The sequence below is a fragment of the Falco cherrug genome, chromosome 6 (assembly GCF_023634085.1).
Source record: "Falco cherrug isolate bFalChe1 chromosome 6, bFalChe1.pri, whole genome shotgun sequence".
NCBI lineage: Eukaryota > Metazoa > Chordata > Aves > Falconiformes > Falconidae > Falco > Falco cherrug.
Window position 1 is genome coordinate 70,761,021 of NC_073702.1, and position 24,617 is coordinate 70,785,637.

General features: G+C 48.0%; 1 protein-coding gene across 1 annotated transcript; it reads left to right on the top strand.

Annotated features, from left to right (window-relative positions):
* The first annotated feature begins 1,843 nt into the window (after positions 1 to 1,843).
* Positions 1,844 to 23,572, top strand: FAM167A (family with sequence similarity 167 member A). The gene is made up of 3 exons (XM_005443506.3): positions 1,844 to 1,977; positions 10,442 to 10,990; positions 20,786 to 23,572. Exons 2-3 carry the CDS (start codon positions 10,613 to 10,615, stop codon positions 21,047 to 21,049), a joined length of 642 nt encoding a protein of 213 aa, XP_005443563.1. The 5' UTR covers positions 1,844 to 1,977; positions 10,442 to 10,612; the 3' UTR covers positions 21,050 to 23,572.
* Positions 23,573 to 24,617: the final 1,045 nt, after the last annotated feature.

A 24,617-nucleotide genomic window follows, 5' to 3' on the forward strand; every position in this document is an offset into this window, starting at 1 on the left:
TGGGTATTGTGAAGGAGAGTAAGAAACATAAACATGGTTATCTAGTAGCAAAGAGGTGCTTGTAGTGATATATAGCTATGTAACTGCATGAATGTTTTCTGCCCTGATCCTGGTGGTACATACAGCTGGAATTTGTATCCGGGCTCAGAGATATTCAGAGATATAAATAGGAGCTTCTCTGTACAATAAAGTATCTCTGGTTGCATTAAAAAAAAAAAAAGTGATTTAATAAGACTTAGAAAAACAATTGTGAACATAGAAATTTTTTTTTTTCACTTACCCTTCTGTTTCTAGAAATAGCTTTTTTACCATGTGTGTTTTTCAGTTAAGGGGTAAAATGTGGAAACTAGTTGTTAGGATGACAACTGCAACCTAATCTAATTCCAAGCGATTTGAGATAAAGTGATATTCTGAATTTTGTTCATACATTATAATGGTGTGCTCAACTTTTTTATTTCTCTGTTTGGGTATAGTTCTCTATGTGCATAAAAAAAAAAAAACACAACACCAAAAAACCCCACAAACAAACCACAAAGCAACCAGAACATTTTGAGAAGCTTTTGTAGTTAACTCCTGCATTTAAGTCCAGTAACCGTTCAGCTATTTGTTTAGTTCTAAGTTTTCACTGTATGCTTTCAGGTTCTTTGAAAAGCAGCAATAACAGTTGAAAAATTATTTAAAGTAAAACTTTGTTCTACACCATTTCCACTTCCAAGCTTTAGAATGGAGACACAGTGAAACACTTGCCCAATTCTAAGATTTCAAGAGTTTTTAAGTGGATTTTCTCTTTTTCTTAGGATAGAAAATGTTTTGTAGCAGCTTATATATAGAATTTACAAGTTAAGCACAATTTTTCATGCTCATTTATTTGATTAGAAGTTTCTGTTAAAATATTTTCATAACATTTCCATAGCTTATTACATGTTCTTATAAGTAATCATAAACCTATATGTTGACCTCTGTATGGAATGCACTGATAACAAAAGTTTTACATTTTGTGAACCTGATTGAAATGTACAAATATACACTTAAAATAAGGCTAAAATCGGTAATTAAGTGATGAAATTAAAAAAAAAAAAAAGAAAAAAAAGGGGAATGAGCAGTCCATAACATGTTAAAGCAACCTTTTGAAAAAAACAAAAAGGGGGAATTGTAGGGAACGGAGGCAGTGTGTTGTTTTGACATTGATAATGTGCAGCTGTGGCCTTGCTTTGACGATGTGCAGCAATGATCGTGCAGCAAAGAGGTAAATAACTTTGAGGGAGTATGAGAAGAAACCCGGATGAGACAGAAACAAAGGAGGAATGAGCTCTCACCTCTAGAAGATAAGGAAACAGAGCGAACAGCAGAGTCGCCTATAGTGAAGAGCGGCTGGGCGTGCGGACAGTAGAGTTTGACCGACAGTAAAGCTTTTAGCAGTGCCCATACAGGGTATGAACTTATAAAAGCTGTAATTAGCTAACAATAAATGTTTTTGCTTCACACTCCTTGCAAAGTCCGTGCCTGGTACGCCACAGCACCCCTTCATCCCTGTTGCTCATGCGGTGGGCATCGCGCCCCCTCCTCCGGCGGCTGGGGGCCGAGGGTGTTTAGGACCCTGGCCGCGCAGCCCCTCCCTGCCAGGGCTCTCCAGGGTTATTGCTTGGTGGGAGGTAGGTTCAGGGCTTGATGGTATGAATGAAAGAGAGAGAGGAAATCTGGACTGAAAAGCTCAAACTGGAATAGCTCGCCTGTCTCCAGGCAACAGGCCTGACGCAACCGCTGGAAAAAAAAAAAAAAAAGAAAGAACAGAAAAAAAAAAAGTCCCTTAAATAAAAAAAACACACACACAGAGATTTCTGAAGCGAGACAGGGAGGAGGATGAGACAGTCTCCTGAAGGCGCTGGTGACACGGCTCTACAAATACCAAGTTGGAGACCCGAGACTGAAAGCAGGAGCCAAGATGTCTGTGCCATCTTCCCTCTGACTCCGTCCCCGGTAAGTTTGTTGCTCGCATTGGCTTGGCCATGCTGGGGCTGGGGGGCACAGTCACCCTAGGGACACCCTGCTGCACCCAGGACAGGAGCTGTCTGAGAGATGCCTGGTGCTAAGAGGGGACCCCCGGCTTTTCCAGCCCTGTGGAAAGGGGTAGCAGCAAGGACCAGGTCCCTGGGGAGCATCAGGGTGGGGGTGATGGGGACCCCATGAAGTTCAGCACTGTGGTCTGGCAGACCAGCTATGATGCGGTGGGGCTGGGGGTTTGCATTGTGTCCCCCCCACCAGCCACAATCTCCCATCTTGCCGAAATCCCCTGGAGATGGCTGGCACAGTGGGCTCCCCGTTGATGGAGGCAGGCTGGAAATCAGGGCAGGGGCTGAGGAGTCCTTAACGATGAGGCTTGTGGATTTTGTTCTGAGCTGGGAGCAGCATAGGGGTACTCACCACCTTCAGGGGGATTTTTCTGTGCTGGATGAGGTGTAACAGGGAAGAGTTTGACCAGCTTTTGGGATGATCACCTGTTGCTTCTTCTGCCCCCTCCCCGGGATTTGCAAGAGCCTTGGAAACGTTTGTGGATTTGTGCAGTGCAGATATAATGGGATGAAGCGTGGTGGCCTCGCAGGGCGTAGCTACCTTTGATTTTTGAAGCAGGCACCGTGTGCTGAGCAAGAGCAGGTTCCTACCTGCTCAGATCTGGCCCTTGCAGCTCACATCAACACTGAGAGGGGAAAAAAATAATAAAACACCCAAAACTTCTTTCAGAGCCCTTTGTAACAGCTTGGGGCTAATTGCTAAAATAATACTGTCAGCCCACATACCCTCCCAGCGTAAGTATTTGTGCAAACCCAGCCAGCGTGCCCCGGTGTGGTGCACACTGCTGCACCCACAGTGCCTGCATCATACAGCCTGCACCCTCGCCAGTCCCCGCAGACTGACACCTCACCCGCAACGGGCACCAGCGCCAGGCTAAGGAGACCCCTCCCTATTTGCCTGTGATGCTCCTTGTAATATTCGGTACTGCTCTGCCCTCCTGGGCTTTTTTACATCAGTGACCTCAGAGGACAGGGGGGAAAATGGATGAAAGCCAAGGACCTTCTTTCCAGTGAGGAGCTGTGTCCAGCTGATTCCTTTGGCTTTGTCTGCTCGTCCCCTGTACCCTCCGGGCTCCCCACTTTCCAGCGGGAACAAGCCTGTTCTGGCTGCTGTGGGTTTTCCCTCTGCCAGCCATCCTTTCAGCATACTGGGGCTGTTGCTGTTTGCATCTCAGGTCTCCTCTGCTTTTGGATGCAGTGGTACCTCTTCATGGGGGGATCTGTACAACATAAAAATCGAGCAGAATGGGAGGGATCTGACTTCTCCTGGGCTCTGGGCTTGCAACAGCTCTGCAGCCATTAGGTGTTCACAAAATGTAGCAGAGACACTGCAGGAGAGAAAAAAAAAAGGGGGGAGAAAAAAAAAAAAAGCAGCCTTCATGTAGCTTTTCTGGGGAAAGGGACTGGGGGTCTGTTTGCAACCAGCTCGCCTTAAATAATATTAAATAACCAAGTGCAGCTCAGCATTGGGAGAAGGCAGGTCTGAATACAGAGGCTGTATGATTATTGCTCAGGCAGCCGCCAAGGCGAGTATTAGGATGGGACAGGGAGCATATAAAAGGGATTAGGGGATCACCGGGGGGGGGGGGGGGGGGGGGGGGGGGGGGGGGGGGCTGACCTTGCGCCTCTGACGACTTCAACCTGGAGCCTCAGGCTCTCAAATGGGAGCTGGCCCTGGCACTTGTCTTTGCAGGGCGTGAGCTCAGCGCTGGGCAGAATGAAGCCAGAAAGAGGGTTTTTTCTGAATATACACCCTTCTGCCTTCCATGCTGCATTTAGGGAAAAATAACTCCCTGTGCTAGTCTCCTGGGAAGAGAGCATTTCTCAGTCTTACCGGGCTCGTTCCCAAGGAGTCCCAGCCCTTCACATTACCCCAGTTTTACAGGCACAGAGGTCCCTGCCTGCTCCTTTCCTCTTTCCTTGCTGAGAAGCGGCTGCACTTCGGGTGGCAGAAGGGAAAATAAGGGAAAGAACTGGCTCTGCCAAGCCACAGCTCCTTTGGGGACATCTCTGGGGTCATGTTAGGTATGCCACCTCCAAGACTAGGTCCCAAAACCTGCTAGGACCCTGGGTCAGTGCATGGAGTGGTTCCCTTCACCTTAACAGACCTTACCAAAAGATGACTTGGGTGGACGGGGTTTCTTCTCCAAGAGCATGTAAACTTGCCTTTGCTGCTGCTTAGTCCCTTTCCCTCTAAGATCTTGTATTCACACTTGGGTTTGGCTGATGGGCTGAGAGCACTGACCCCATCCAGCTTCCCAGTTTGCAAATAGTTCCCACTCACTGGAAGACTGGTTTGTGGGAATGCCAAATATCTGGCAATGCCTGTTGTCATGCAGGATTTCCACATGAGGGAGTGGAGCTGGTCTGAAAATGGAGCTGCTAGGGTCTATCTGAAGCAGGCAGCAATCTCAATCCTGCTTCCTTGCAAGGATCCTGCTTTATTTTGTGCAGGGGATGCAGGAGGGATAAGATGTAGTTAGGCAGGAAGGTACAGATGTATTTATCGAAACAGGTTTTGACTCTGCTAGTGATGCTGGAGATCAGCCAGGGAGAAGTACCTCAGGGCAGGGAGTGCAAACTGGTCCCCTCTTATCTCTGCACTTCTGCTCTGCTCCTGGTCAGGCTGGTGAGTTTTCTGCAGCCCACCACTCCTCTCCCCTCCTCCCTTCATTGCTGTATTTAGGGGTCTTTCTGGCGGTCATTTGGGCAGAATGATGTGCCAGGGCAAACCCTCACCCTGCTCCAGGTCACACCTGAATGGAAAACCCAATTTCTTCCCTTTTTCCCCCGTGGATCTGTGAATGCCATAACATCCGAAGGGCTGAAGCAGCAGGAACGGCTGCTTCCCTGCTGCTGACCTTAGCATCCAAGTTGTCTGGGAGGTCTTCTGGGGGTTTGTTCATGGGAGTGAACAGGCAGGAATATCCAGGTGCACTCAGGATCCCATTGAGCTGGGTGCTGTACCCCTATGTCAGCCCACTGTGTGGGGCGGCTCTGTGACCACCTCTCCAAATCCCTGCAAGGACATTGAATTCTGGATCAAACTGGGGACAGAAACTTGGTCTCCTCCCTGGGCTTTTGTCATGTATTAGGCTGAAAGTCAGGTCCATGTGTGTGTGAAGGGACACAGCCAACATGGGCAACCCTGCAAGGAGGTCTGAGGATAGAGTCACCAGACACGAACCCGGCCCATGCTTGTGATGATCAGTTTGGTTGCTTCAGTGTCATCATCTTGCCCCTGAGAGAAGGGACAAGCTCATAGCCCCATAGAGTGAGGCCAGGAGGTCTCCATGAGCACTATGTCCAGTGGGTGCTGAGGGCTCTGCCATGACCCCTCCTGCCTTTCATGGGCAGACCCCCTTCCATCCTGCCCTGACCATTCTGAGCAGGCAGGCAGCACCTGATCCCGACAGCACTGATTTCATCAGGAGCCTTTGCCCTGGAGCAAGTCCTGGCTTCAGGATTATGCAGGTCCCCAGGCTGCTGGAGTCTTCTCTTTTTAGGGGGGGGGAGGCTGAAAGTCACTTTGGGACAGGCAAGAAAGGCTTTGGGAACCAGATCAATTTTCTGCAGGAGCAGATTTCAGGTGCTGCAGAAAGGGATTAGGTGGCCAAATGCTGGATAATATAACCCAGGGAGATCAGCTCTTCTCTGACGCAGTGGGATGGCCAGGGGAGCAATTTGCTCTCCATTTCTGTAGGAGCCTTGTGCAGAGCCACATGCTGCAGCTGTGCTTCCTGGGGGGCTGTGTCGGGGGACTCCAGGGCGATGAAGAGCCAGAGCTCACCAAAGCCCACCCAGCACAGCAGCTCCTCTGCTGAGCGAGGTCATTTTGGCATAGGGAAAGGGGCGGTTCACAGACAGCCTCCCTGAAAGGGAGCCACCAGCTCCAGGGAGCTGCAGTGTTGATCCAAATGGGTCTCTCATTCCCTCACCTGCTGTCTGGGGCCTCAGCATCCTCACTCCCCGGAGGATGCTTGCTTGGGAGCCTCCATCCACCACCCTGCAGCAGCCAGAGTCCTCCCTTACTCCATTGCTATGGCAACCCCCTTGCACAGGCATCTCCTCCTCACTGCCCGGCTGCCAACCTGCCAACCTGCTGCAGACCTCCAGGGGGGTCAGCCATCCCACACACACACCCCACAACCCCCATCCCTGTCACTTTGCTGTGCAGAGAAGGCAAGCAAACACAGCTCTCCCTGCACGGGGTGTGCATGCTCTGCACCCACCTCTCACTCCACTTCAGTAGTTCTTCAGCCCACTGTTTCAGGCTCAGGGTCCTCCTCACCCATGGAGACCTGCAGAGCTCAATGATGATGTTAGCAGGGGCAATTTGCTCTAGGCTTTTATTTTGTAGGATCAAGGGGTGTCTGCAAGGCCCACAGAGTGACAACTATGCAAACCCTTGGAGCAAGCACCTGCAAATGGTGAGGGGAACCATACCCTGACCTCCATGGATCATAGAGGGTGTCCCTGCATTGATTATAGTGAGAACATGGGCACCCAGGTGAGATGGAGAGACCTGAAGATCCCACAAGCAAATTCTGTACATCTCTGAAGATCTTCAGAGTTTTTTCCTGAAGGCCAGCTGCATGACCTGCCTACTCAGTGAGAGGGAAACTGAGGCATAGAAGGGGCTGAAGTGATTTTTGAAGGTCATTATCAGGCTGAAGCATTACCTCTTTCCTGTTTACCCCATGCCAGAAGTGTCATCCATTGGCTATGTGGGCACACCTTCATCCTGCAAAAAGGCTTCTCTCAGCCTGGGCTTTTTTTCATACCGAGGCTTTTTTTCTTAGAGACTAGACAAGCAGGGTAATATAGACTCTTACAATCAGTGCTGCTCCTCTACAATAAAAAATGATATTACAGTAAGCTGAAGTCCACCAGGAATAGCGAAGGGAGAAGAATAATTTGGTCCCCACACCTCTGCCTTGACTGGTTGTTTTATTTAATCTGCCATTTCCCTCCCATTTCCATTCTGAGTGTTTCTGCCTTCTTTTTTTCCTTTCTTCTCCTAGACCTCTTGCTCCCCAGCATGTGACCTTTCAAAGCAATGTGTGCCTTTATTTACAGCCCTGAATTTAACAGGCTGTACCTGTGCTTGCCCTGGACCAGCACACACCAAACGATGCTTCTTTGTGCATGCCTTATGTTCAAAGCTGACCAGGGCACAGAGAGCTGATGGAGAAGGTACAGATGTATAAAACTTCTCAGGCATGCAAAACTCTCACAGGGTAAAAGGCTGTGCCTAACATCATATTGTGAAATCTCCCTTTTGACTGTGAGCAGCATCTGAATTTATTGTTATTTATTTATATGGTGAATCATAACACCAGGCTTTTCTCACACCCCTGTACACCTTCCCTTGCCTCCTTACCCCATCACACCTGTTTGTTAGGGGATGTTCTTATGGCCCTCCTGATCCCCTGCTCTAATGCATGCACAGGGATGTCTGAGGGTCTGTGATGGGGACAGGCCTTTTGCATCTGCTTCAGGGTTGGAGGAATGGCTGCCACGGGAATTTGTGGTGCCAGGTTGTGCCGATGGACCTGGTTTCTTAGAGCATAGGACACCCCATGATCTTCACAAAGTGTGTCTGGTGTAGAAGAGAGCAAGATTTGCATTACTGACCTGTAACCATGCGAAAGTCAAACCTCAGGGCATGCCAGCTCCACAGAGTCTTGGCGTGGTAGGACTTCACACGCAATCCAGTCTCACAGTCCTGTTATTTCTCCATCCTGGATGTGTGCTTCTGATAATCCCTTTGATGACAGCTGGCAGGGCAGGTGGGTTAAGTTGACTTCTTCAATGGAAATCTAACCCAATAAAGAAATTAAAGATGGTTTTGTTGTCTCAGTGACCTGCTGTGACCTGTGCCTTCAAGATTCCTAGGATTCATGCAAGGGAAGGAGGAAAACCCTGAGCAAAGGGTCTTAGTGAGGTGGGAGCAGACCCTCACCCCACTTTTGTGCCGAACCCCTGTTATCCCTAATTAGGCTTGAATGCTCTGAGCCTGGCAATCGTGATAACAAAGACAAATCAAGAATTAATCATTTAAATTCCATTGCACCAGCCAGCCAGGGGGAAACTGAGCCTGGAGCAGAGAGACTGGGAGTCTATTCATTTGAGCCAGAGGCCAGGTTTGTTCTTGGTAGCTCTCAGGCAGCAAACAGGTTTGTATTACAGCCTCATACACGGACATTTTTCACATGCTTACCACTCTCAGATCTCTTTTTCTACAGCAGGTCTTTGACCTGAGTCCAAGATATTGATAGGAAATTAGAGTTGGCTTCTTTCTGTCATTTTTGAGTTTGGACAGGCTGGGGAACAGATGCCCCTATTTAGGGGGTGTCCCTACACGGTGAATGAAAAGTTTTGCATTGCATCAGGGAAGGGGTGAAGGATGGGCTGGATCGATGCAGTTTTTAGGGTAGAAAAATCAAATCCCTCCCCAAAGGGGCTGGTGATGGGGAGGGGGAGATGGCAGCAGGGTCATGACAGAGGGGATGCTCCAAACTGCTGTCCCGTTTTTGTGGTCCAATGCTGTAAACGTTAAGCTTTACTTAGGGCTCAAATACCAAGGGCTTTTTCCACCCTGAGGACTTTATACATGCTGAAGACACAAGACAAAAGAGTTTGTAGGGGCTTTGCTTTGTAGCTGCGGCAGCTGAAAAAGTCAAGCTTACAACAAAAATACTATCTTTGCTAGGGGGTTCCCAAATCTACTAGCCCAGTGTGGAGCTGCAGCAGACTATTGGGCTGCTGGTTTTGGCCACCCCTAGCAATCTCCATCTCAAAGGACAGAAAAATTGCTCAGAGATGAGGTCTTTCAAGTCATTGGGTGTTTTCTTTTATTGATTTTGGTAGGCTGGAGCTGGAGGCAAGTGAAATTCATCGATATGCCCTCAGCTCTGCAGAGCATCCGTGCAAGAGTTGGTACAGGACCTGACTCTTCAACAGGACAGCCCTCTGCTTCCCCTCCGTACAGCCTATTTTTCAGGAGAAGGAGGAAAATTATTGGTGCTTCAGGCATGAAAGCCGCTGGCTTCAACCTGATATAGTATCTGTGTTTGCTTCCGCTCACTGTAAAATTCTCATTAACATAAGTAGGAGCAGGAACAAGACCACAACATGACTAATTCTCCACCCTCAGACTGTCTGTGTGTATATTATCAACTCCTTGTTCAGCTCATGTGCCTGCGCACATTTGTGGGATAAATCTTGCTCTCTGTTGGTGTTTATTTTAAATTGAATCTTCTTTCTGAAAAGGTTTGAGAGACGTAATTATGGTCTGGGTTTCAGAGTTACACACGTCTTTGTGGGCACAAATAGCAGGGAAAAGAATGGCTGAGTAACTCATATTGCTGTGGTTTAGTGCATCCAGCTTGAAAGCTGTGTAACTCCTGGCCGGTCTTTCTGAGCATGTTACCAGGCAGGCAAAAAAGTATTTTGTTTTGTGTTTGATGTGTAGATGAGAACTCTGGATCTATTCCTAGCTCAGCCATGGATGAAAATAGGACCTTGAGTAAGTGTCTTATCTGATTCTTATCTGATCCTACCATCTAATGAATGCAGAAGCTGCCTGAGCTTAACTCTTGCAGAGTAGTTTGAGTCCTCTGTCCCTCCAAGTCCTTTGGTTTGATAGATCAGCTTTGGGCACAGCTTTCCTGAGTCCACACATGCTGGCAGGAGGAGAAGCGGGGAGGAAGGTCCTGACTCCTCTATGCTAGGCCTCCACCAAGGTGTTTTCAAGGGGACCATTGGGACCATTCCCAGTGGGAAGACTGGACATGGCCAGTGATGGAAACCACAAGTGCAAGCCTCGCCGAGCACAGGCATCTGAACCCAAACCATGCCATCACCCCAGCTGCTGTCACACAAAAGAAGGTCACTTTTTCCAGGTCTTCTTTTGACTCAACATCTTGGGAGAAGTTTGGGTTGTCTTACTTCACCTGCCTCTGTTTTGTCCAAGAGAAAAGCTGTAGGTTTGCCAGCCAGGAAATAGCAAAACGGCACACACAGACAGTCCAACAGCCAGAAACAGCCATTGCTGTCTGGAGAGGACATTGGGTTGTGTGAGACAGAGCTGGGGGGTCTGTGAATGTCTCCTGGCCTCTTTGGCAACCCTTTCATGGCCCCTTAAGACGGAAGATGTAGGTAACCAGAGCTTCCCTAAAAACTAGAGCCTGTCTGTTCCTGCCCCAAAAGCAGCCACATAGCTGAGGTGAAGTAACACTCCCCAGGAGCACCTTGGCATCGTGCCTCTTCCAGAGCCCTCTCTCTCTCCACTACAGCAAGAGCTACCTCTCTTTTCTTGCTCCCTTTTCCTTCTCAAACTGGAAACCAACCCTATGCTTTTCTTCTAGGTGTTCATCCAAGGCTGGTGTGGTGCTTGAGTGGGAGCCACTACCACCTCGGCTGTCCTCTAAGGCACTGTGTTTTGGAACGCCGTGATACCTGGTCAGACCTTGAGGGTTTCCCATCCCCATCCCTGGTCCTTTGCAGCCCACCTCTATGCCTTTTGACTCCCAGAGAGGATGTCTCTACCAAAAATCCAAATAGAAGAGGCACTGGACAGCATGGATGCTGGCTCTGGAGGTGCTGCTCCTCCTGATGACCACCTGAGGACCCTCAAGGCATTGACAGAGAAGCTGAGACTGGAGACCAGGCGCCCTTCCTACTTGGAGTGGAAGGCAAAGTTAGAGGAGCAGGCATGGAAGAGCCCCCAGCCAGCAGGAGAGGAGGAGGAGGAGGCAACTGAGGCCAAAAAGGTCACGGGTGAGACTGTCCCCTTGAGGAAGGTGCAGCTGCATCTTAATGGCAGCCCTGCCCAGGACAAAGTGACTCTTACATCAGGAAGAATAGGTGGCTTCGAGAGCATCGATGAAGCTTTGACGTGGCTTAGGAAGGAATTGGTAAGTGGTTTCCTGTCCCTGCTAGATAGCACACATTTTCAAGGGGAAAACAAACAAACAAACAAAAAAAAAGAATGAGGAAACAAGTGACTCCTTGTTCCTACCTGCCTTCAGCCTCAGATGAAAAGGCAACAATCAATCATTGCATTTTCTGTGGCTGGCAGGGGCAGGAGCAGTCCAGGTAAGGAAAAAGATGAATGCCAGGGCATCTATAACCTCAGAGAAGGAGCTGGGCCAGTCTCAGCATCCCTGCTGGGATCCAGCAGGCTGAGGAAGTATGGTTGCTTGTGCTGGTTAGGACTTGTTAGCAATTTGCCCCCTTCCCTGCTTCTCTAATGATATCTCAACACTCAGATGAATTCAGCAGGTATGAACATACCATGAATACGTGTATTATGTGATATGCACTGATGGTGTAATGACACTTCTCTGATGAGCATCACAAGGGGATGCTTCATCAGGCCCAGAGAAAGGAAGCATGACTAGATCCATCCCCTGGATCTGCCCTTGCAGCTTGTGGCTGTTGGTGGTTTAGGAACTCCCTCAGTGGGACACTGTATGCTGACCACTGCTTTTAACAGCCATTAGTGGATCTAACCTCCAAGTGTTTCCCTAATTCCCCGTTCTTCTTTTTCTTTCTTTTTAAACTCATAACTCTTTATAAGATCTTGTGGTACCCTGCTTCCCCCCGCACTGTTTGTGCATGGTGAGACCAAGTGCTTTCTTTTGTTTCAAACTCTTGTGGGATCCCCTTATTCTGACCATGTAATACATTAATATTCACTTTTTCTCCGGTATGTGTGATGCCAGAACCTAATCTCAGACCCCTCCTCATCCAGCTCTTACAGGTCTATCATCTATTCATTACAGGTCCATCTCCTGCTCCATTAGAATCTATTCCATATTTCTGTCACCCTCCCATCCCAGCCTTGGGCCCTATCTTACACATATGTTTATTTCTGGTAGTTATGAACTGGTAATCTCACAGAGAGGAAGTCAAGGCAAAAATGCTACACTTGTGCTGAGCCAGGGCACGGGTGCTGGAATTCATCTTTTACATGTTGCTGTCATGGTCTTTGGCACAAATCTGACGTGTGCCAACTAGTGCTGACCCAAGCAGTTCCCACTCCAGCTCAAGAGTCAGCACAGCCTGGGGATAATTCCCAGGAGGAAGTGTGGATGCAGCACATCTTTTCTGGAGGCCACAGGGAGGTCAGTAGGATGGACATGACAGGATCAGGGCAGCTGTTCTCAGGGCTGGAGAATGGGCCCTGGTGCTCTTAACAAGTGTAGGAGCAAGGAGACACCAAGACCACAATTCCCAGTAATCCTTCCTTTCTCCTCACTAGAATGAAAAATCTTCATTATTTGGCCCACACTCGGCCACGTATGTTGCATGGCTTTGTTTCTGTTGCCTAACTGGAAGTCTGCCTGTGAGTCCCACCAGCATTTGCAAGTGTTTTGATAGCAGCAATATTTGGCACAGGGTCCCAGGGGTCCGGGTCATCATTTGCAGTTCAGATGCAATTGTGAAAATGTTCCTGTGCAAATGCTTTGCTTCTGATAAACACTGAAAATCTTTGAGGAAAACATCTCATGCACAACAATGAATAGCAATTTTCAGAAATTCTCTGCAACTTTTGCTTCAGATAATATTTATTAGTCAACATTTTGTGGCTCTTGCTGTATTCACCCAGATAGATTGATGTCTAGAGAAGTTATTTACAGTGGTGGCTCTGGATGCCACAGTTCTGGTGGTTGAGCTGTTTCTCAAGACCATGGCTTTCAGAAGGCAGGTACAGTGCTTTCAGGAATCCAGGACGATTAGGAAGAATCCAGGCCTATTTTGAGCTGATCTCCTCAAATCACCCAGCACTCTGGAGAGAGACATCTGAGACTGGAATCTGAGTCTGTACTTGCATCAGTGATGCAATCTTAAATTCACAGTGCACTTGATATAACCCCCAAATCTCAAGATGCCCAAAGACAGTAAGAAGAAGATTTTCCTTCTCAGAACCCTGGGTTTTAAAAGATTTGGTTTGTTCTTTCAGTTGCTGCCCATGATGGAAGAACCATAAATTGCCTCAGAGTCCAAATCTACCATTTAGACTGGGGTGTGGTATATAAACCACCATCTGACAAAAACTAAAAGTTTAAATTAAAGAAGAAAAAAGGCAAAGCAAACTGTAATTGTTCCTCACTTTCCATTTTCCTGCCTCTTAATTATACCAGTCTTTGCTGGATCTGGACATGACTCGTGTAATTTAGAACAATTTCTCCAAAAGAAAGAGATGTATTTGACTGACCACATTGCTAAATAGCTATGTTGGAGGCACTATTGTTGGGTAAAAGCTGCCAGCAACACAGTGAGAACACAGCAAGGCCATCGCATCACAGGATTCTGGAGCAAAAAGATGCATTTCACATTACATTTCAAGGGTGAAACCCAGTTTCTTTGCAAATAAATGGAATGAGCTGCCACACATCCCAACACAGCCAGTGTTTTTCTTTGTTTATCCCCAGGTTATGATAGTAAAGGAGTCAGGAAGGCTTCATAGCAGGATAGGGTTATGTCTGAGTTTACAGATTTATTTAAGGCAGTAGCCAAGGCCAGAAAAGGCAGCATCCTTCAGACAGCACCCTCCTTGGGGCAGCCAGGTGGGACACCAGCACCCCACACCTTGGCTAAGGCCACCCTAAGTGGGTAATTCATTCCTCTGGTCTGATTTAATGTAGGAGACCACAGACCTGGGAACAACACACAACCCAGCCTTGCCCCAGGCAAGTGTTGAGTATCCCGGGCAGCTTTCTGATGATCACCCAAAAATGATCCAGTAGTCATAACCAGGGTGAAATCTGCCTCTTCCACACTATCCTCTTCTGCAGGGTGAATTCTCCCTAACACTACACAGTCCTTCATGAGAAGTCATTTTAGGGTATGTAGGATTCAACTGTCCATTAAAAGGGCAAAAGCTTGTGAATGTGGAGATTTCTATCCAGGGAAGGAGTACGCCATCCATGTCCTTGCTGAATGAAATGCAATGATGCAGGGAGTGCAGCTCCGTCACCCAGACGGTGCAACCTTCATCCACAGCTACCAGCCTGTTCAGGCTGGGTTATTTCAACAACATGGCCCCAGCATGGTTTTGGCTTGTACCAGATAGTACCCTGCCAAACAGAGCTTCAGGAGTCTGGACATGCTGGGGACTGCTCTCAACAAGCAATTTGTATGGGACCACCCAATTCTGGAATTAACTCTACTCCAGCCAAAACCAGTACAGGCAGCAAAGTGAATTTAGCAGTGTGTATATGCCCAAACTTCCCCTTGGCCGTGGTGCTACAGAGCAGGACATGTCATGGGTTAGTTGCCTGATGAATTGATAGCCCAGGAATGCCCAGCTTTAAAATTAGTTACCCATTAAATCTGAAGCATCACCCTTCCACAAAAGGCGTCATCTAATGCTGCAAGGAATTTGTGTCTTCAGAGTCTGCTCTGGTTCAGCTTCAGCCAGGCTCAGGCTCCTCACATTCAGAAGTGAAGCAAAGGAAAAACCCAAGATCTTTCCTGTGCATCTGCTGCTTCACCCCACATGACCTGTCCCAGGACCTGATTCTGCACATCAAGTCCTGGCCGTGGTTTATAGGACTGACATATGCCCACTGAGCTCCTGCCAGCCACGTCAGCTGGGACCTGCTGAGAACCTAGCTCTGAGAAGCTAATTTATTGACATGAAAACTCCTGCTCTTGTTTTTGCACTGAGAGGCTCTGTGTAGGTGTATGAGCAAATTGCAGCACTCAGCATGCACTGAACTGCCTGGGGCTGGAGCACTTCCCTCCCCAGCTCCTCCTGCCTTTTCTTTGCCTTCACATTTGCCTTTGCACTGTCAAGTGTGGCTGCTTTTCATCGATGCTGAAAGTAAAGCCAGACCCAAGGATCAGAGTGGTCAGACTGTACTTTGCTCTTTGGTTTTGAAATTTCTCAGGTTTTACAAGTTCTAAAATTAAGCCCTCAAATTCCTTTTCCTCTTAAATGTGGTTAAAGAACAAAGCTATGAACTGGGACATCTTAGGATACTTCTGACTTTGTCACAGTAGGAAAACATGTTTTCCATTCAAATTCATCTACGTTTGGCACTGAAATCTGAGGTGTGTGAGCCAGAATGCAGGAAAGGGTATTGAGAAGGGACACAAATGCCTGATGCTCTCTCCCGGAAAATTGTAAACCACCTGTGTCCTGTTGGTCAGATATTTATTATTAAATATTGACTGTTATTATCTCCATTTGGGATACTGATATTGGCTGAGCAAGTACTTAAGTGAACTTATACTGATGGGCACCAAACGGTGTTGCCATGAGCCTCATTGCAGATTGTTCTGTGGTCGTGGGAGGTGAAGAGGAAGAGGAGGAGTCTAACACACAGATATGGTGATGGAGAGTGGCCTGCGTTGGAAGTTCTCTGCTATGTAGCAGGTCCGTGAAGGATTTATCTGTATTGGTATTTAAAGTAGTGAAAGAACACAGGCACAGGCACCAGAACAGGGTCATCTCTACTGTTAAATTGCTAGAGCTGGGGCACAGTTTAGGAGTTATCACAGAACACGACCATCCCCAAGGGGCAGTTTGGGTGCAGCCACACTGTTTTGGAAGGAGAGGGAGTTTCATGGGGTGGTTGTGGCTTTATGTGTGCAGCAGAGAGGTAATGCAGCTGAGAAATTCTGTGCCCTTCTCTGTAAGCCCACTGAGGTGTCCCACTGTTCACCTCACTCAGATGCTAAACTTCCAAGCTTGTCCGCTGGCCGTGGGCTTTGTCCTAGGTACACCATTCCCAATCCTGAATGCATTTTAGCACCCCTTAATTTAACAAAAATCAGAGGTAACTACCTCACTCAGGAAAGGCAGTAGGAAGATTAATTCTGACGGAGTCAACACAGACTGAACTCAAGGCTGAAGGAGGGTGAGATTTGGGACCCACATTAGGCTTTGCATGTGTCAGTTGGCAAAAGTATCCTGGACTTTGGTGTTGTGTAACTCCCAGACACTGCAGAAGGAGATGAGATACCTCATTTGGGGCTGCGGGTTGCACCATAAGGGCGTGAACATCTGAAATTAAGAGTGGCAGGTGGCATCTGAGCACCTTTGAAGATGAAGCCTTAAACAAAAACATAGACTTAACCAACTTCCCTGAAGTGTTTGGGAAGAGTCTAATAACTGGCCTGTGCTTCTCCATGCTTGAATCCAAGTGGCTGCATTCAGTTAGGAAAGCACTGGTTTAAATTTAACTTTCTTTTGATCTTTTGGAAATAAAAAAGGACTAGCCTCATGGGAGCAGTTGCTTCTCTACAGACCATCACCCTGAGCTTCATGGACCACAGACTGGGACTCTGTCCATGGGTCATTTCTCTTTTGGGAAGAAGTCCCAAGGAGGTCCACATCTCCATGCCATGTGGTGCTCCCTGCTGATACATGCCCCCATAGCAATGCAGAGAGAAGATGGACCACCAGCAATGAGGACATTGGTCTGTGACCATATGGTTAAGGCAAACTTAAAAACAAGTCTGGGCTACACCATCAGCTACTTCTAGCTATTTGGGCTAAGCCACCTGGACTGGACAACAGGCAGGGATGCATCCAAAGCTTTCTCTCCCTCCCCCATATTAAATATCCCTGGAAGACTGATGCTTAATCCAAACAGAAAATCCTTCCTTGGTTCATAAGATCTCATGGTCCAGCTTTGTGATTCAGTCTAGCAGTTGCAGTAGCTCCTCTGCCAGGAGGGACCTGAGTTGGGTTCCCTCTCCCACCCGGGGAAGTTTGAACCAGTAGCCTGTCCATCCCAACAGCATGCTCCAACCATGCAGATGACAGACAGCTCTCCTGTCAGCATCTCCACCTACATGCTGGAGGTGGGTGTGCAGAAAGAGGCAGAGCATGTTGCAAAGTGATTTGTGTAAGCAAGACATATCTAAGGCTTTTCCTCCATTTGGCATGTAAGACTTGAAGGAAGCAAAAAGCATGGCCTCTGTTAGGTGCTCCCAGTGGGTTTCTCCAGGACATTGCACAGAGTGTTTGTAATCATGCTGTTGTCCCACACAGATGAACTGGTGCATCAAGTTACTTTGTGGTGACTGGCCCTGTGGGCAAACTGTGTAAAACGAAAACCCATGGCTTCGCATGATTTGGCTCCTGTAATACCATTATCTCTCTCCAGAAATCTTTGTGGAGTTCTGCTGACCCAACAGGGCTCCTTATAAAAGGAGGTCATTCATCATTTCTAGTGATGGTTTGGTCCTCAGCATGGGGTGGATTGAATGTTTCTAGTACTTGTGAGGAGCCTCTGGGAAAGGGAAAGAGAATGAGGATTTCTGAGTTCTGACCCAAATTCTCTAATATTCTGGGTGGTTTTGAGCAAAGCAGGATTTAATGGGACAAGTACATGGTGGGATGAGAGGGTGTTTGCATCTCAAGCCAAACCCCAGTGATGAGCATGAAGAGAGAGAGGCTATGTTCTGCAAGGCAGCCCACCCTTCCTGCCCACAGTGGGGCCTTTCATGCCCTGCTCCCTGCCCAGTTGTCACCCCATCGACCTACCTCCACAGGACCTGTCATCATGCAAGGAGCTCCCAAGCCCTCGGAAAGATGAGGCAGGTTCCTAAGGGGCACAAGCAGTGACAGCCCTCATCCCCTGTGCCACCTCCTCAATTGTGCACATCACCTTTCAGTCAGCCATTGCCAGGCTTTGTTCCTCACCTATCTACCTTGCTTTCCTGGAGGACAGAAGAGGGCTTTATCCCCCTGGGAAAGCCTTGGCTGGTAGCGCACATCCAGCAGGTGACCCCTGCTTCCCCATTCAGCCCCAGAGCACAGCCATAAAAGGTTGTGTCCAAGGTGGTGTCACAGCCTAGGTGATCACTGTAGATGGGTGGTTTGCCCCATGCCACGTTGCCCCCACCCTACAGGTGGACCAGTGAGCCATGTGGCTGGCTCAGAAAATGTCAGGGTCACCAGGTCCAGTGGGGAGAAAAAAGGGTGACTAGAGATTGAGCACCTGAAGGACATGCCCTGGAGGGCTTTGTCTTCCACGTTGCATGAAATGAAGAAGGCTTCCTCAAAAGACAGGGAAAGCAAAAACCAGTTAAAATGTGGAAAGCTGGCTTCAAGGGAAAAATAGCAATCTCCAACTCATATCCCTCTCTACAATGGCCTCATAATTAATTTCTAAACCCTTTTTGGCTGTGGTGGTTTTTTTAGTACCACACTCTTTGAAACATTCAATGAAAGCAGTTGCTGACATTTATTATGTAGTTTGATAAACTGACAAGACAGAACAACCAAGGGTCAGTTCAATAATGCCCGCGATTGCCTTCCTGGTAAAATTTCAAGTTGCAGCTTCTGCTGTGAAACAGGGAAAAATATCAACAAAATGAATTTGTTTTCATTGCAACTCAGGTGGGAGAAGAACAACCTGTCGAGTGGCATTACTGTGCTTGGGGGCACAGGCTGCAAGGTCTGCAAGGAAATAGTGGTTTTTTGAAGCAGGTAAATGGGGACAACCCTGCCAACAATTCGAGAAAGATTTCCTAGGAGAGAGAGATTCACTCAGAGATTGGTACCAAGGTGACTTGATCCTCTCCAGGCAAGGGAGCTGGAGTACAGTCGCTGGCTGAGAGCACTAGGCAAGGTTCTCCAGGATGCCTCCATGGTGCAGGACTGAGAAAAGCCTTGCTTGGCTTGGATTAACTTTCATTATACTCATGTCAGGTCTCAGCTTAGGCTCTGAGCACAGCATTGCAAAGGGTTTCCTGACAGGCACACAAAACAGCTGGAGCACAGCCAGGCTTCCCTCCAAGCCCTTCAGCCTCCTAAGGTGGCTGCTTCACCTTGCTGTGAGACTGGCAATGCTGCAAGGGGTGGTCCCAGCATCTTTGAAGGCATTGCCTGGAGGAGGAGGGATTATGCCACAAGCTAGAACAACCCTGAAGCTGTTCTGGTTCATGTCCTTGTTGCAGCAGCCCATGCATGAGACATTGGAAAGGTCTTATGTAGGCATACCAGGGCCACCTGTGGAGCCTCTCAAGGGGAATTTTCCCTCCTCCCTTTCCTTCTGCAGCTTCATGTATGAGCCACCAGACCAGGAATACATTTACCCGCTACGCCTAGAGCTACATCTGTACTTGTAAACTAAACAGCTCATTTTCAGGCCTGGAAGCAAACTGGTATGATCTAACCATGTCCATGCTGTTAAAATCCAGACAAGGGGTTGTAGCCCAGATGCTTGCTGAGGATTAATCCTTCTGGGTTAACTCCTGGAGAGTGCCTGTGGGGAAACACTTGGGACTGTAAGACCTGGCCTCAGCTCAAAGGATTCCAGAACCTTGCTCACAATTGAGCAGAAAAGAAGACTTCGTTGTGATATGCTGTTTAATGTATTGCTGTAGATGTAGTCTGGGTCTGATCCTGAGCTTCTCGTTCAAACCACAGGGAGCCAAGAAACCAGTGAGGCAAGCTAAAGGAGTGAGGTAAAGGATGGGTTTGGGGTCAGGGCAGCTCTACGGTGCAGCTGGAGGTGAACTCAGGGCATCATATCATGCACTGAGAAGTTGGTGAGGACAGGACTTACCCAGGGAGCCACTGGGAGGAAAAAAACACAAACAAAACAAAATCAGGAGCCTTGGTGCTGAGGGGTTCCTTCCAGTGCCAGTTTGTGTCCTGCAATGTAGACCACACCAGGGAAAGAGGGAGGACATCACATCAGAATAGATGCAGAACTATTTTCCAGTTTTGCCCCCTCCTTGTTTCCAGCAGTTACAGAGATTTAAGCCACAAAGTTTGCCAAGAGCTGTTCGGCTTCTCTCCTGCCACCTTCTTTTTTTTGCAGATTTTGTGGTTTGTTGCTTTTCTGTGCAGAAGGATGCGGGGTGAGAGGTGGGAATTGTCTTCTTGGCATCTGCTGTTCTAGCTCTGCCTGCTTCTGTTCCCCAGACAAAGGTTTATTCTTGCACCAAGTGTTCACCTCCTTCCTTCACCACCCCCAATATCCTGTGGCAATAAATATTCTGCTTAATTATAAGTTGGAATAATAATAAAAAAATCTCTTTTCTTTCATCACTTCTGAATCTTCCACCTTCCAAAGTTAGGCGCCAGGGGAGAAAAAAATCTCCAAAACACTTAGCTCATTAGCCTGCGGGATAGTTGTTCTCTCTCCTGTGGGAAACCATGGAGGTCCCATCCTGAGAGCCAGTTCAAATCAGTGAGATAAGCCAGGGGGGATGTGGAGGCTCATGTTCCCGACTGTTGTGAAACAGCTCTAATTTATGCAGGCTGGAAACCTGGGCCAAGTATTTGGGGATCGGTTCTCTGGGGTTCTTTTAATTGGTCCTTTCCACCTCTAATTGCTTCTTCTCCCTGTGGCTGCTCCCTTATGAGCAAAATTAATTTGGGCTTTGCTTAAGGTTGAGCTGGAGGCTCGGAAGCCTGCCCTGACGTATACTCAAGCCAACAGCCTTGGCATGGCTGGCTTTAATTCCACTTTCCTGGTGCTCCTGAAAACCTGGGCAGGCACAGCCTTCCTGAATGCTAAGAATTCACTGTCCTGAGTGGGCATTTGACTGGGATGCATTGCTGGCTTGGAACTCCCCTGTCTCCCTCCCAGTTATTTGCAATGGCGTAGCATCTCTAGATGAGTTACATTTCCAGTGATCTGGTGCGGTCTTTAGCAGAGAGCAGCACAATGAGCAAATTTGCTGTGCCTCTGCCAATATCTTCTTCCCTCCTCACCCTCCATCTTGTGTTTCAGGCAGAAATGCGCCTGCAGGACCAGCAGCTGGCAAGGCAGCTCATGCGTCTTCGCAGCGACATCAACAAGCTGAAGATCGAGCAGACCTGCCACCTGCACCAGCGCATGCTCAATGATGCCACATATGAGCTGGAGGAGAGGGATGAGCTCTCCGACCTCTTCTGTGACTTCCCACTCATGAGCTCCTTCAGCCTCTCCACACCACTGAAGCTCATTGGAGTCACCAAGATGAACATCAACTCCCGCCGGTTCTCGCTGTGTTGAAGGGGGGAAGGAGAAGGAAGGATGGGGGAGAAAGCGAGAGAGGACTGGGCAGCACCAGGGATCTCTCCACCTGACGGCTGGGTGAAAAGAGGCCAAAAAGGAGCAGAGGGAACAGGAGCAAACAGGGAACCCACAACTGGTCTTGGTGGCAGGGTGGAGCAGCAGAGTGAGGCACTGAGATGGCCCAGAGATGCTTGTTGAGAAGACAGGACCTGCATGGAGGAAGCATGGAGAGCATCTGAACCCAACTGTGCACTTAGCCTGCTCCTTTGCAAAGTCTTTTCTCCTCCTCTTCCCCCCACAGTAACTCAGAGGATGAAGCTCCAGTGTGGTTGGTTGTACTCAAAAATCAAAGAAGGGCATCAAAGATCAGCCACAAAGCAAAGTAAAATCCCTTTTCCCTTCCCCTTTACCTCCTCCCAGGCTAGAGTCGACTCATCAGAAAATAAGTCACTCTCCTCCATGGATGTCTCCTTGGATATCAATCTTCAGCCTCTGCTGACCCAAGCACAAGGTCCAAGGGGCTATTTTTGGTGGGAAGCTGATTTCTAGTGGAAAGGAACCCTCCTAGCAGGTGAGGGACTGTGGTAGGCAGCCCCAAGAAATGGTGAGAGAAGGAAGAAGACTTGCTCTGTTGAGTCCAGTGTACTCTAGCTTGATTTTGCCTGTGGTATAGATTATGGACAGACCATGGACACATTTATATAGAGAATACAGCTGGACAGAAGTCACCTGTGTGCCCTAGAAGGCATACCCAGAGCAATATGTGTTTCTGATCTTGTTGTCAGCAGTGACCACAAGACACCGTGTGGTTACCCCCACAAGCAGTAAAGCAAAGGAGGTAACTTACACCCAAGACATCCCATATCAGAGAAATCACCCCAGGCTGACATTCCCTCAGTAGCAGCACCAGCAGATCCTGGATCCTCTGTAGCAACACGCATCCATCAGAGAAAGGAACTTCAAGAGGAGAAGAGGGACTTTTATATAATGAGCATAAAGCGTGACTATAAAATTAAAAGGAGAAATATTGCTGCGATGAGCTTTGGACCTGCAGCAAACACGTGGGTTTCCCTCCCTGCTTGGCAGTATGTCAGATGGGTGTTATATTTTCTTGCCTTTCAGTGCACACAGATGTACACCTGCCTGTATGTGACGTGGTGTGGAGGGCAGAGTGTAGCCCAGCAAGGGCAGGGACTCAAGAAGTCTAGCCATGGCAGTCTGGCACCCAAGGCAGTTGGTCTAGAGCAAGTGTGGGTGCCTCTAGGCTCTCCCTCCTGTGCCAACACCACTTCTGACCGTGTCAGAGTGGTACAATCTCTCAACCCATCACTCTAGCCCAGCTCAGCTCTCCACCACATGCCCAAGCAGAGAGCTCTGCAGCTGAGTGAACATGTATGTCTCCACGCAGCACTACCCTAGGCCCTGGGGATAAGCAGGAGATGCAAGCCAAGGCTGAGCTGGAAGCTGTGTAGCTGTGTTGATGTGCCTGTACCTGACTGTGTCTGTAAGCTATGTGTGTGCATAAGTTGTTGTGTGTGTGCATGTGAGCCCGCAGGATGCCTCTTTCAGGAGGTTGTTTGGTGGACCCATCTCTTTGCTCCCAAACGTGACGTGAACCAGAATCCAATGAGATTCTGATGTGCCTGGGAAGATGCAATGAGGCTTCAAGACTTGGGGTTTCCACAGAGAGCTTAGGTCGATGCAGAGAAGATAAGTTAATTCATCTGCCTCCACAGGTCTCCTTTGGAGCAACAAATGAACATCACAGAGGGGTTCATAGCCACATGGGGACTGGCAAGGGACCCTGGAGCTGAGTTCAGTCCTCTATCTCCCATAGTACATAGCCCCTCAGTGATGCCTCCCCCTCCACGTCAAAGCTCACTGAGTATCTTTTCTTTCTGCTAAGGAAGGAGGTATTTGGGGTGCTGGAGCTCTGTCTATACCAGTAAGTTACTCAGTGCCATGCCTGGGTGTTCAGTCTTGTGCTGCCCAGGTGGTGAAGGTTTAACTGGGTTGTGGCCAGACTGCCAGTTGGCCCCTGGACAAGACAACCTGTCACGATGCCATTTAGCTTACTAGTAGAGAAATAGTCTTATTTCCCCATGGACATCTTGAAAAAGAAAGTCTCGTTAAAATTCTTCTTTGTTTACTTTTTTAATTCTAAAAATACAAATCAATTCATGTCTCACATGTTGACTTTCAGAGGCGTTTTCGATCAAAAGATAGCAATGATGACTTTTCAGTGACAATAATACCTTGGAAGAGAGGGACCAGTTCTCTCTAGGATCAGCTAGAGTCGACTGTAGGGTGGACCTGCCTGTGGGCTCTTGTCTGGTAGCCAAACGTAGGAGGTTAGTACAAGCACAGTCTTAGGAGGTCATTATATATGGCATTAGAAATATCAGACGTCTGGGTTCCAGACATGTATTTTCTGCATTAAGTGGAATGAGGGATGGCTATAACTGCCAGCTGTTTGTCAAAATGCACAATTTTTTAATTATAAAAATATGTCTGTATTGATTTCTGCCTCTGGTCTCTCACTGTGTTCAGTGGCTCCAGCTTTGCCTGGAGAGTGGTTGGGGAAGCACCAGTCTGGTGTGTTCAAGGTTTACAGGTGTGCAAGGTTTCCAGTCGGGTTTTTCTATCCATGGACATCACTGGGGCACCCTTACATAGCTCCATCAGCAATTGCTCTGCCTTGCAGTCTGGAGGAGATGGGAAGAAATCAAGGGAGTACTTATTACATATTTAGACAAAAATGTATGGGAAAGCAAGCCAAAAAAAAAAAAAAAAAAAAATCACTCTTTTATGTTAGGTGTTGTTTTGTTAGTCAGCCACTGAGTGAAAAGTGGATCCAGGCACCTAAAAATTTAACAGGCTATGGAAGAAAAATAAATAGAAGTATATCTCATTTTTGCTGAACCTTGTTTAAAAAAAACAAGTCATCCAAAAGTTGGGTGAGCCTTGAGAAAAATGAGCATAGGGTACTGCTCCCACTGCAAAATTCCCGGAAAGGAGCCCCCAGGTCTCAGCTGTCTGCAATGAGATGATTCACGCCCTTAGGTGCTGGTTCTTCTCCTTGTACAAGTGGCTCAGAGCCATGTCCCCTTTCCTAGGTGATCTACGATGTCTACAGAGAAAGGCTGGTGGCAATCAAAGCTGATGTTTCGGGGGTTCATCCTGAAAATACGCTATAACGTGACCACATTTAACGTGACCCGTTTAATGTGGACCACCAAACCACGGCCATGGTATCTCCACCTGGAGCACCAGTGGCTGCTGCTGTTGAAGCAGTGATCTACCAGACTTTGATTCAAGGGCTATCCACAACCACTCAGCAGTGAGACATTTTTCTCGCTGAAGTTAAAGAGCAAGTTTAAGCCTAGTCCATGTGAATAATTAACTGAATTTTTAATTTAGATGGCCAGACTGGAAGACCATGGATATCTCCAGGCTAACTAGAAGACCAAATTTCAGATTATTTTTTTCTGAGCAAAAAACCTCAACGCAAATTTTGGAAGGGGGAGGAAGTCAGTCTAGCATTTTAATTGGTTACATTTTGCTT